At 40.5% G+C, this 13,783-nt stretch overlaps 1 protein-coding gene across 1 annotated transcript in view; it reads right to left on the reverse strand.

The window, feature by feature from the left end:
- The window catches only part of PRDM10 (PR/SET domain 10), a 94,459-nt gene that overhangs the window by 53,856 nt on the left and 26,820 nt on the right, over nucleotides 1–13,783 (reverse strand). Inside the window, exons 2-4 of the mRNA XM_047754315.1 lie at nucleotides 12,796–12,979; nucleotides 10,055–10,219; nucleotides 7,995–8,054 (exon numbers count right to left, since the gene is read on the reverse strand). Of these exons, the coding sequence (XP_047610271.1) occupies nucleotides 7,995–8,054; nucleotides 10,055–10,219; nucleotides 12,796–12,864 (294 nt within the window). The 5' untranslated portion in view covers nucleotides 12,865–12,979. The remainder of the gene's footprint in view (nucleotides 1–7,994; nucleotides 8,055–10,054; nucleotides 10,220–12,795; nucleotides 12,980–13,783) is intronic.

The raw sequence follows: 13,783 nt of genomic DNA on the forward strand, positions 1-13,783 counted from the left end.
AACTCGTGGGTTATAAATATTTAATGTATTTCAATCTATGGTAGATATTTTCCCTTTTTTAGGGGTCAAACTGTCCCATTTTGGCCCCTTCAAGTTAGATCCTGAGTTTTTTCCCAGGACACCAGAAGAGAAGTATTTATTAGCTTCCTTGCATTCTGATAAGACAGATGTTTCAGGCACATCATACACATTTCCTGCCCCAGAGCTGCCATGTCTCTAAGTTCCCCCATTCCTTTCACCGGAAAATTGTATTTAGAGGCCACTTGGGATCATTGCTACTGGATTGATGGCTGTATGTAAATCTTTTCAGTGGCCAGAACTAGAAAATACATTTTTTAAGAGAAAAACAATCATGAGTTCATGCTAATATTCTAATTCAAATTAAGGATTCTGACTTTTCATTTAACTTGTTTGATTTTTATATTTGTATCTTTTTCACTTTCATAAAAACTGTAGTTCTTAAGTAATTTTAAAAAGTGAATACCTTGAGTATCATTTCTCTCTGAGGAATTTATTCTACGGAAATAATCTGATATGGCACCTATGAGAGTGTTCTTTTATAAGAGTTCTTTATAGTAGCTAAAGAAAGAGAGAAAGAAAGAAAAGAACCTATATATCAAACAATAGATGGAGAACAGAAACAATAGTACATCCCCATGTAGAATACTATATAGTCAACAAAAAATGATGATGTATCTTGTCAGGATGCTATTAAAAGAAAAAATATCGCCAAGATGAAAGCTACTTTAAAAGAAAAAAATCAAATACACTGTCTAAAAATTAAATGGACTATATTTGCATAAATATGTAATACCCCAAACAAAATAGCAGCAAACCAAATCTAAATTCTAACTTATATGAAAAGGATCAAATAGAGTTTATTACAGAATGCAAGTCTGGTTTAACTTAGAAATGTTGATTAATATAGTTTACCATATTAATAGAAAAGAAAAAATTCTCAATAGGGAGTTCCCGTCACAGCTCAGTGGTTAACAAATGCGACGACTCTCCATGAGGATGCAAGTTTGATCCCTGGCCTTGTTCAGTGGGTTAGGCATCTGGCGTTGCCATGAGCTGCAGTATAGGTTGCAGATGTAGCTCAGATCCCACGTTGCTGTGGTTGTGCTGTAGGACAGCAACTACAGCTCCAATTCGACCCCTAGGCTGGGAACTTCCATATGCCTCAGGTGAGGCCATAAAAAGACAAAACCCACCACTCAATAGATTCAAAAAAATGTATTTGATAAAGATCAACACCCATGAATAATAACCACATCAATTAATTATGATCATTCATTAAAAACCATAAATAAAAGAAGCTTTCTTTTGACTTTTTTTTTTTTAAGGGCCCATGGCCTGTGGAAGTTCCCAGGCTAGGGGCTGAATTAGAGCTGCGGATGTCAGCCTACACGCCACAGCCACAGCAACACCAGATCCAAGCCACATCTGTGACCTACACTGCAGCTTGCAGCAATGCTGGGTCCTTTAACTCATTGAGGGAGGCCAGGGATCAAACTAGTATCCTCATGGATACTATTCGGGTTCTTAAGCCACTGAGCCACAACAAGAACTCCCAGAGGGAGCTTTTTTATTTTATTTTATTTTATTTTATTTATTTATTTGGTCTTTTTTAGGGCCGCACTCACAGCATACAGAAGTTCCCGGACTAGAGGTCAAATCGGAGCTATAGCTGCCAGTCTACACAGCAGCAACACCAGATCAGAGCAGCATCTGCAACCTACACCACAGATCACGGCAACGCAGAGCTCATGTCAATGTCAATTCCTTAACCAACTGCACAAGGCCAGGGATCAAACCTGTGTCCTCATGGATACTAGTGGGGTTCATTACTGGTGAGTCACAACAGGAACACCCACAAAGGGAGCTTTTTCAGTGTGTTCTTTTTATTAAAATCCTACACTAAACATCACTTTTTTTCCTTTTTTTTTTTTTCTTTTAGGGCTACACCTGCAGCATATGGAAGTTCCCAGGCTATGGGTCGAATCAGACTGTAGCTGTGACCTACTCTGCAACACTGGATACTTTTAACCCACTGAGCATGGGCCAGGGATCGAACCTGCACCCTTTCTATTCAATAATGTACTGAGATCCTAGCCAGCAGACAAAGAGAACAGAAAATAAAAGATATAAGTGAGCAAACATAACAAAACAGAAACACTTACAGATACAAAGAACAAACAAGTGATTACCAGAGTAGAGGAGTGAGAGGAGGAAAGAAAGAGTTGAGGAGATTAAGAGGTACAAACTTCCAGTTGCAAAGAGAGTCATGGGTTCAAATGTACAGTGTAGGGAATACAGTTAATAAGTAATATCTTTGTACAGTGACATTATAACAAGACATCGTGGAACGAATGAAATGTAAAGAAGAAAATCACTACGTTGTATAACAGTAACTAACATAGTATTATATGTCAATTATACTTCAAAAACAAACAAACAAACATACAAACTCATAAAAAAAAGAGATCATATTTGTTGTTACCAGAGATGGAGGGTAAGGGGAGGGGGGATTGGATGAAGGTGTTCAAAAGGTGCAAACTTCCAGTCGTAAGATAAATAAGTCCTGGGAGTTCCCATCGTGGCTCAGTGGTTAACGAATCCAACTAGGAACCATGAGGTTGCCGGTTAGATCCCTGGCCTTGCTCAGTGGGTTAAGGATCCGGTGTTGCCGTGAGCTGTGGTTGCAGACACGGCTCAGATCCTACGTTGCTGTGGCTCTGGTGTAGGCCAGGGCTACAGCTCCAATTAGACCCCTAGCCTGGGAACCTCCATATTCCGAGGGAGTGGCCCTAGAAATGGCAAAAAGACAAAAAAAAAAAAAAGATAAATAAGTCCTAGGGACATAATGTACAACATGATAAATATAATTAACATGCTGCATATTATATATGGCAGTCGTTAAGAGAGTAAATCCTAAGAGTTCTCATCACAAACAAAGAATTTTTTTCTATTTCTTTAATTTTAGAGATGATGGATGTTCTCTAAACTTCCTGTGGTAAACATTTCATGATGTATGTGAGTCAAATCACTATGCTGTATTAAAGTTATAATACAGAGCCATGTGTCAATTATATCTCGACCAAAAAAAGATGGAAAGATGGATAGAAATAAAACTCTCAGTATCCATAGAAAACATGAATACTGACAGAACTTAGAAGATGAAAAAAATTCTAAATTATACTGTAATTATGTTCATTGCAGCACTATTCACAATAGCCAAGACATGGAAACAACCCAAATGTCCATCGACAGAGGATTGGATTTGGAAGATGTGGTATATATACACAATGGAATACTACTCAGCCATAAAAAAGAATGACATCATGCCATTTGCAGCAACATGGATGGAACTAGAGACTCTCATACTGAGTGAAATGAGCCAGAAAGACAAAGACAAATACCATATGATATCACTAATAACTGGAATCTAATATCCAGCACAAATGAACATCTCCCTAGAAAAGAAAATCATGGACTTGGAGAAGAGACTTGTGGCTGCCTGATGGGAGGGGGAGGGAGTGGGAGGGATCGGGAGCTTGGGCTTATCGGACACAACTTAGAATAGATTTACAAGGAGATCCTGCTGAGTAGCATTAAGAACTTTGTCTAGATACTCATGTTGCAACAGAAGAAAGGCTGGGGGAAAAATGTAATTGTAATGTATACATGTAAGGATAACCTGACCCCCTTGCTGTACAGTGGGAAAATTAAAAAAAAATAAATAAATTATACTGTAATTTACAATACCATCAAAAGATACCAAATATCCAGGAATAAATCTATCCAAAGACCTCTATCCAGAAGGCAATTTCCGAACTTCTGTTTAAAACTCAGGGATAGGAGTTCCCGTCGTGGTGCAGTGGTTAACGAATCCGACTAGGAACCATGAGGTTGCAGGTTCGGTCCCTGCCCTTGCTCAGTGGGTTAAAGATCCGGCATTGCCATGAGCTGTGGTGTAGATTGCAGAAGCGGCTCGGATCCCGTGTTGCTGTGGCTCTGGCATAGGCAGGTGGCGACAGCTCCGATTAAGACCCCTAGCCTGGGAACCTCCATAAGCTGCGGGAGCAGCCCAAAGAAATAGCAAAAAGACAAAAAACAAAAAAAAAACAAAAAAATAAAACTCAGGGATAGATCATATTCACAGACTAAAAGGCTCAAGATTGTAAAGATGTCAATTCTTCTCAAGCTGATCCACAGATACAATGAAATGCCAACAAATTTCCTACAAGGACTTGGGCAGACACTTCCTGGTTGATCCTACAATGTGTGTGGAAAAGCAGAGGGCTGAGAAATTCTTGAAACAGAACGAAGTAGAGGGATCACATTTCTGAATGCATCTGGTACATTCACAGAGCTGAACACGACACAGCAACCAAAACAGAAGGAAAAAAACCACAACAACGCTGACACACAAACAAAGTGACTCTCCTAAGCATGACGTGAAAAAAAACACACATGGCAGAAAGAAAACCATGCTAAGGAATTCTGTTTATATAAAGTTCCAAATCATGAAAGACGGATCCCTGGTGTTAGCAAGCAGGGGAGTGAGGAGAAGGGAAGAAGAGGTGATGGGAGGAGCGTGAGGATGGCTGTTAGGAGATGGTGAAGTTCCAGTATTTAATCAGGGTGTTGGTACAGAGTATGTTCACTTCATGACATATCACTGCACTGATGATTATAATTTTCCATACTTTTCTATAGGTATGTTATTATTTAATCAGAAAATCTTAAAAACACAGTAAGGAAATATGGGGGCCATAAAGGAAATTACACAAATAACATGGAAAATAACAGATATAAAGATCATAGAGGAGTTCCGGCTGTGGCTCAGTGGTTAAAGAACCATGAGGTTACGGGTTTGATCCGTGGCCTCGCTCAGTGGGTTAAGGATCCGGTGTTGCCGTGAGCTGTGGTGTAGATCGCAGACACGGCTTGGATCAGGCGTTGCTGTGACTGTGGTATAGGCCAGCGGCTACAGCTCTGATTAGACCCCTAGCCTGGGAACCTCCATATGCCACGGGTGCAGCCCTAAGAAAAGACAAAAAAAAAAAGATCATAGAGAAAATGTTAGATACAGAAAGCAGAGTCGATATACTCACACTGATATTCCTGAAAAAGTGAACATATCAAATGAAACTGAAAAGATCTTCAAAGGCCTAATAGATGAAAATGTTCCAGAAATAAAAGTCTTAACCGGGAGTTCCCACTGTGGCTCAGTGATAATGAACCCAACTAGTATCTATGTGGTTTCGGGTTCGATTCCTGGCCTCTCTCAGTGGGTTAGGGATCTGGAGTTGCCATGAGCTGTGGTGTAGGTCACAGATGCAGCTTGGATCCCTCATTGCTGCGGCTGTGGTGTGCGCCAGCAGCTGGGGCTCCAATTCGACCCCTAGCCCAGGAACACCCATATGCTCTAGGTACAACCCTAAAAAGACCAAAAAAAAAAAAGTCTTAACCTATACATCAAAAGGACATACCCTGTCCAAGGGAATTCTGATTCATGAAGTCATCAGACTTCAAAGAAAAACTTAAAGGATAAAGAACGACACAAAAACAGGCATTAGGACAGAAAAGAAATGAAGAAAATGATCAAAATTAGACTCAAGATTTCTACAAATTAAATGCCAGGAGATAATGGGACAAAATTCTAAATAGCTTTGGATACTGAACGGAACATAAATACATTAGTTACAATAATAATGCTAGAGTTCCCGTCGTGGTACAGTGGTTAACGAATCCGACTAGGAACCATGAGGTTGCGGGTTCGGTCACTGCCCTTGCTCAGTGGGTTAACAATCCAGCGTTGCCGTGAGCTGTGGTGTAGGTCGCAGACGCGGCTCGGATCCCGAGTTGCTGTGGCTCTGGCATAGGCCGGTGGCTGCAGCTCCAATTCGACCCCTAGCCTGGGAACCTCCATATGCCGCGGGAGCGGCCCAAGAAATAGCAAAAAGACAAAACAAAAACAAAAACAATGATAATACAACTAGCCCCCAACAGTGGGAGGTAGGGGAGGGGGAGGAAGTGTCAGTGCCTGTCATCACAGTGGCGGCTGAGGACAAAGAGGACAGGGGCTCAAGGTCAGTTAGGGAAAAACACCAACCCCAACTTCTTTCAGTTTCACCTCAATTCCCTCTTCTTCTGCTAAATTCAAGTAAATTTAAGGTATTTAGATTAATAATAGCATTTAGGGCACAATGCCATTTCCCCCTGCTTGTTTATCTTTGTCTGTTTTATATCTGGAAGAAAGTCTGGAATAACAGTTACCAACTGTAAGTCAATGAGGATGTTTCTAGGCAGATTTTGTTTGAGTTTTTGTATACACTCTTTTGGGGGGGGGGTTATTGCTTCAACTTTTTTTTTTTTTTTTGTCTTTTTGCCATTTTTCTTAGGCCGCCCCCTCGGCATATGGAGGTTCCCAGGCTAGGGGTTGAATCGGAGCTGTAGCTGTCGGCCTACGCCACAGCCACAGCAACAGCAAAGCGGGATCCGAGCCTGGTCTACAACCTACACCACAGCTCACGGCAACATCGGATCCTTAACCCACTGAGCAAGGCCAGGGATTAAATCCGCAACCTCATGGTTCCTAGTTGGATTTGTTAACCACTGAGCCATGATAGGAACTCCGGCTTCAACTTTTTTATGAAAAAAAAAAATCATCACTCCAAAAAGAAGTGGATGAATTAATCATCTAGGAAAAAGTCAAAGGCATTTCATTTTATTTTTTCCTGTCAAGTTGTAACATTGCCTCCTGATGGAATCAACAAATAGTCACAGAAATGGACATGATTTGTTACATCAAGACTATACCTAGGAGTTCCCACTGTGGCTCAGTGGTAATGAACCCAACTAGTATCCATGAGGACACAGTTCAATCCCTGGCCTCGATCAGTGGGTTAAAGGATCTGGTGTTGCTCTGAGCTGTGGTGTAGGTCGCAGATGAGACTCAGATGCTGAGTTGCTGTGGCTGTGCTGTTGCTGGCAGGTACAGCTCTGATTCGACCCCTAGACTGGAAACTTACATATGCTACAGGTGCAGCCCTAAAAAGACAAAAAAGGAAAAAAAGAAAAATGAAAAGAAAAAGAATATACCTAATTGTACAAAATTACTAAATTAAAATAGTAACTCTGCTACAGGATATTTGTGTCTCTCCAAAATTTATACATATGTTGAAACTTAACTCCCAGTGTGCCAGTACTTGGGGTGGGGCCTCTGAAAGATCAGGAGGGTGGAGCCCCAGTGCATGGGATTAGTGTCTTTTCACAAGATCCCAGGGAGCAGACTCGCCCCTCCTGCCATGTGAGGATCTTGCCAGCTGAGAACAGGAAGAGGGCCCTCACCAGACACCAAATCTGTTGGCACCTTCTTTCCACATTTCCATAAGGAGATCCTTTCAAAACTCAGGATTACTCTTTGGTACTTGAACCAATGTCTAGTTGATACCCTTTTTTTTTTGGTCTTTTGTCTGTGAGGGCCATACTCACAGCCTATGGATGTTCCCAGGCTAGGGGTCGAATAGGAGCTGCAGCTGCCGGCCACAGCCACACAGGATCTGAGCTGGATATGCTTATTTTTAAAATTTCCCTGACAAATTTTGTATTACTAATATTTGTAATACAATACCAATTTTGTATTACCTGATTAGAGTGTTTAGCTTTGTTTTCTTTTCTTTCTTTCTTTCTTCTTTTTTTTTTGGCCACACCCTATGCATACAAAAGTTCCTAGGCCAGGTATTGAACCTGAGCCACAGCAATGACCTGAGCCACAGAAATGACAATGCTGGCTCCTTAACCCTGCTGAGCCACCAGCAAAGTTCTGCTTTGCTTTCATTAATGGAAATGGAGACTATTCTAAATACGTGCAAAACAGACATCCGGAGAATGCACAGTGTAGAGAGCTGGAGGCATTCCAGGGAAGGGTAACTTCAGAGTATATTATCCCCAAAACACAAAAAGGCAAAAAGGCAATTCATTACCTGCTGAGCTGTAGCATCCTGTTGGACGTAGGCTACCTGGCCTGGGTCTGTAAACAGAGTCTAGACAAAAAAAATATACATATATATATATATATATCAACAGATCTTTAGATAGCTCATCTACACAGGAAAAATTATTCTACTGCTAAGCACCAGTTCTCAAGAGTTAAATCCCATATACCTAGTAATAACCTTTCATTAATAAAGAAGATAAAGATAGTAATCTTACATTTAGCTAAAGCCTTTCATTCAGATGGCTCCAAAGAGACCGTCTAAACTAACCATCGCCACTGACTGATAGACTTCATACTTCGTGATTTCATTCTAAAGCAAAGCCTCTCCTGAGGTTGAATGTCACAGTTAATTAAAACAGGCATACCATGAACAAGAGTGCAAGCATTCACTGTATCACTGTATCACTGTATCGCTGGGGTAGATTTGCAATTAAATAAAAATGGTTGGAGATATACGGACTAACAGAGGAGTATTATATACTCAAGGATTACAATTCTTTCAAATATAAATGCACATTCATTATCCAAAGAGAAGTAGAAGGAAAATAAATGTAATGTCCAACAGATTCTCTTTTGGATAAAGCCAGTACAATCATCCTTTTTAAAAGTCTCATTATAAACACTTAATTTGAGTCATGGTGCAGCTAAGCTACTTAAAGAAGGAAAATCTTCAAAATCATTTTAACCAGGGCACCACAGAAAATCTCCAATCCAGAAAAATATTCTTTCCTTTAAAGCTTTTAAAAGGTTAATTTGCCCAAGGCTTTGGCAAACCTATGGGCATAAGAACCATGGTTAAGTGTTGACTCCAGAGAACTGCAAAAAAAAAAAATTGCAGCCAGTGTCAGATTTCTTAGATTTGACATTTAAAAACTATCATAATACAGATGTTTAGTAACAGTAATTAATTAAAAGCTGGGCAAGGCACATTCTTTATACAACCTACATGTTCTTATTTTAATACAATTTAGAGACTAAAACTAAAAAGGGACATTCCAAAAGTTCCATCTGACTATTAGGCAACTTCATTTTTATTATATAGATTTGAAAGTATTTATTAGGTGGGTCTCATTTCTTCTTGGGAGTGATCTGAGTCTCTTGATTAAATATTTCATGAGGACCTTTTTTTTTTTTTTTTGGTCTTTTTAGGGCCGCAGCCATGGCATGGAACCTCCATAGGAGGTTCCCAGGCTAGGGGTCAAATCAGAGCTGTAGCTGCCAGCCTACACTACAGCCACAACAGTGCCAGATCCAAGCTATGTCTGCGACCTATACCACAGCTCATGGAATGCTGGATCCTTAACCCACTGAGAGAGGTCAGGGATCGAACCTGTGTCCTCATGAATGCTAGTCAGATTCGTTTCCACTGAGTCACAATGGGAACTCCAGTGAGGATAAATTTTTTTTTAACCAGGATCCTACTATAAAACCATGGAACTGATTTCTCTTTTAATATGTTCAAAAGTGCTCTGACATTTAAAGTACAAACAATACAAAAAAAATTATATATTGGGAATATTCATGTCTTGCATTTAGAAACTAACACTCAGAGTCACTGGCAAAAAAATAAAAGTAGCTATAACTGGACAGCTTTTACCTGTGCTTCAATTACAGTCCTACAAATCACAAAGTTATTGGTAAAGAGAAGTTAATGAGCTAGGAGGATCCCTAGCTTATGCATTTAACTGAAATAATCTACATGTTTTCACTGATCCATTTTTGATTAAGATACACAGAACTAAATGCCATTTTTGCCCTGGTTCTTCATACTTAGGAAAAGTAACAAGTTGATAATCTAGTCAATGAGCAGTCAGTGAGGAAAAAAACTCATTCAAGGCTAGTGCTTTAACTGCTCATTACATTTGATTTAAATAAATAAGCCATATCTACCTCTGCCAAGTTGGCTGTAAGCTCCTTGAGAGCAAAATCTGAGCTGAACATTTCCTGCATCACCAGCAAATAACCCCATGACTGGCAAAGAGTCAACCAAAGTAACTGGTGAATTAATTGATTAACAAACTATATAAACAACAGTCCTTCACATGCCTGCGCAGCTTCCACGGGATGGATGTAGACCAGTGTATGCTCTGGACCATCCACTGATGCGTAGGAGGCACCATCTGCCGTGTACACCACCTGCTGTGGTGGCCGGACCTGGTCATCGGTGTAGACAATCTGGGCTACAGTTCCAGCGTCTGGAACAAAGTGCACCTGGGACAAAAAAACGACAAATACGTAGCAACCACCCTTGTGAAACAAAACTGTCTCAAAAAGATGCATAAGTGACCGAGAACATGACACGCTTGCATTTCCAAAAGAAAACAATTGATACACCTTCATTTACACAGTGGGATCCCAGGACTTTGCCACTGATTTGCTGCTCAAGGTTAGGCAAGCGATTTAAATACCCCTTTGTCTCAAATGTCCAATGCAGATGTCTTTTAGGGAGTAATGAGGGGGTGGTTCAGTGGACCTGGAAAGGTGACAGAAGACACCTATGATGACATTACCAAAAGACAAAACACAAATGTGAAAAAATATGTCAAGACTCAATAGCCAATTGCTTCCAACAGATCATAAAAATTCTACTTAATAACTACAAGTGCCTTTCAGCAAGCACATTAAAACAAGGTCACTTTCTTTCCTACACTCTTTCCTACTCCAGGGCTGTTCTGGAAGCATATCGGTAAACATCTGCTGACTCAATGAATGTAACAGGACTCTTCCTTGTCAACTAGGTGAAGATACAAAAAATTCTAAGAACGTCCTTTGAAGGGGTTTTGGACAACTATTTTGGTGTCACCAGGAGAAATTATTTTCTATCTACCAGAAACTAAAGCCAAAACTGGGTATGTAAAATGCTGTCTGAGTTGCCAGCTTTGGAGGTTCAGGCTCTTGAAGGCTGGAGTTTGGCACACAGCCTGGTCCCTGGTATTGAAGGTAGGCAGCAGATGGCCAAAGTACACATTTGGGAGAGAAATAATTTACGTGCTGATACAGAAGTTAGACCCTCTTCGGTTGGAATTCTTACTCTTGGACTGTCTCAGCTTTAGATATAACTTCTTTATTCCAGTTTTTCCAGTGGAGAATAGTACATCCCAAAGATGATATAAGCTAATTCAATCTCCAGAAAGAAAACTGGAGACCAAATGCAATCAAGCACCCCAGAAAGAAAACAAACTTCTACTTCTCTACTAAGTGCTTGGTCCAGCTTCTACATAAATCTGATCTGGCCATGAAGACGTAGTCTGGATATTGAAGAATTAGGATTATAAGCTATTTGCACAGTTTTAAGTGCTGCTAGATAATTTTGTGAGTTTAGAATTTGTTTGTTAACATAAAAATCTTGGACTAGTTTCAATGCTTAAAAAGGAAAAAACATTTCCTCAGAAGAAGTTATCCAAGCTTTTCAGCTTGGTCTTCATCACCTGGTACTCTGCTAAGTCAGAATTCCTGGGTGGGAGAAGGAACACTGCAGAGGGAGGGTGCAGAAGGGGTGCTCAGCTCTGCGGTCTACCAGCTGGTGACGCACAAATGTGAACCCCATTTATTAACAGACTACATTTTTGTTTCTATTTTTTTTCTTTTTTTTGTTTTTTTTAGGGCCACATTGTGGCCTTGGAAGTTCCCAGGCTAGGGGTTCAATCAGAGCTGCAGCTGCTGGCCTACACCACACCCACAACAGTGCCAGATCCAAGCTGTGTCTGTGACCTACACCACAGCTCATGGCAACGCCAGATCTTTAACCCACTGAGTGATGCCAGGGATCAAACCTGAAACCTCATGGATACTAGTTGGGTTCTCGACCCACTGGGCCTCAAGAGGAAATCCCTACATTTTTATTTATAAAAAAAAATACCAAAATATATAGCCAAACAAAAGTAGCCCTCCAAATAGTTGCCATGAGAATCAAAATGGTGTTCTCATTCATCTTTCTGGAAGCATCTCTGAAACTTTTTTCAGCATTCAGACTCAGACTTTTAAATCATACTAGGCAATCAGTTTTTATTTACTGTAATATTTATTACTCTGCCTAAATTAAATAAAATGTGTATATTTAAAGGTTTCAAAGTTAACTTCCTGATTTTGATATTGCTACAGTTATGTAATTGGATGAAAATTACAACTGCATATATATTATAAGGCTTTAAAATGAAGTTTTATAGTTTGGCCACATATAAAATATGGCTCCCTATGACTGCTGACTCTTCCCAAAATGCAAATGCATACCAAAAATGCAGAGGTTTGCCTCTGCTAAGAACAGTCAAGAGACTGTGTGGCTGGTTAGGATGGTAATATGAAAGGGAGAGATGACCCATTACAGCAGCATTTGAATAAGTGACAGCCTCCAGAGCTGTGATGGACTCAATGGGACAATTTTCAGAAATTCACATTCTGAATTTGAAAAGAAAAGGAAAAGCCACTCGCTTTATAGACAGGCCTTTTGCTTCATTACACACAAAGAATCAAAACCCTTTCCTAGATGACAAAAAAGAAACACTATACTTTGAGGCTTTTTGCACCAGTACCCTGAAATAAAACGGGAGTGAGACATTATGACAATAAGCTGGCGGGGGGAGGCAGAGCAGCCTACAGAGTATGTAGCTCCCCTAAAGAGCAATGACCTAAGTGGATGAAGCACTCAGAGCGCTGAAACTCTCACGTGCCACCTCTGCACGTCTGCTCCTTCCAACTATTCACTATACAGAAGCTGCTGTTTCTCTGTCAGCCAAAGATACCCAACTAAAAAGCTGCTATCAGTGCCAAGCCAGAAGACCACTCTTCACCTGCGTGGCATTCTCCTCGTGTTCTGCGGATGGAGGCCACACGTGTGAGCTCTCATCTTTGGAATCCATCCCTTCCCTGTTGGACAGCAGCCCAGGCACCTAGAACAGCATGGGGTGAAGGACAGTCATCTGTCCACCACGCTCGTGTTCATAAAAGACAAAAAGGCCTCTCTCTGCGACGTGCCTGGAAAAAGAGAAAAGGAATCAAGGCTTTAATGAATTACAGTTTCAACCACAAAGAGGAAAAAAAAAAAAGCTTGGAAAGGAAAACACACCGAAAAAGAATGGATGTGTGTATATAACTGAATCACTTTGTTGTACAGCAGAAATTATCACAACATTGTAAATCAACTATACTTCAATAAAACTTTAAAAATGGACAAAAAAGAATGTATATCTATGTATAACTGAGTCACTCTGCTGTACAGCAGAAATTGGCACAGCATTGTAAATCAATTATACTTTAATAATTTTTTTTTTCTTTTTAGGGCTGCACCCACAGCATATGGAGATTCCCAGGCTCAGGATCGAATTGTAGCTATAGCTGCCGACCTGTACCATAGCCACAGTGATGTGAGAGCCACATCTGTGACCTACACCACTGCCCATGGCAACGCCAGATCCTTAACCCACTGAGAGAGGCCAGAGATGGAACCTGCAACCTCATGCTTCCTAGTCGGATTTGCTTCCGCTGCACCATGATGGGAACTCCAAAAAAAAATTATTTTAAAAGATAGCACACCTGGGCAGAAAGGTAAAAATGGAGAAATTATTTGTAATAATGACAGTGTGTTGCATGCTTGCTCTGTTCTAGACACAGTGAGGTGGATGTAACGCTCCTCCCAAATGCTGACTGTAGTTCTCTTATGTCTCATGGTAAGTAGGAAGGGGCCTCCAGATGTTAAATGCAGGTAAGTGTTGGGTTCACACCAAGTCTCACTGCTGCACGGCCAGCTCATGCCTCCCTTGCACACTTGTTTAGATACTG

The sequence above is a fragment of the Phacochoerus africanus genome, chromosome 11 (assembly GCF_016906955.1).
Source record: "Phacochoerus africanus isolate WHEZ1 chromosome 11, ROS_Pafr_v1, whole genome shotgun sequence".
Lineage (NCBI taxonomy): Eukaryota > Metazoa > Chordata > Mammalia > Artiodactyla > Suidae > Phacochoerus > Phacochoerus africanus.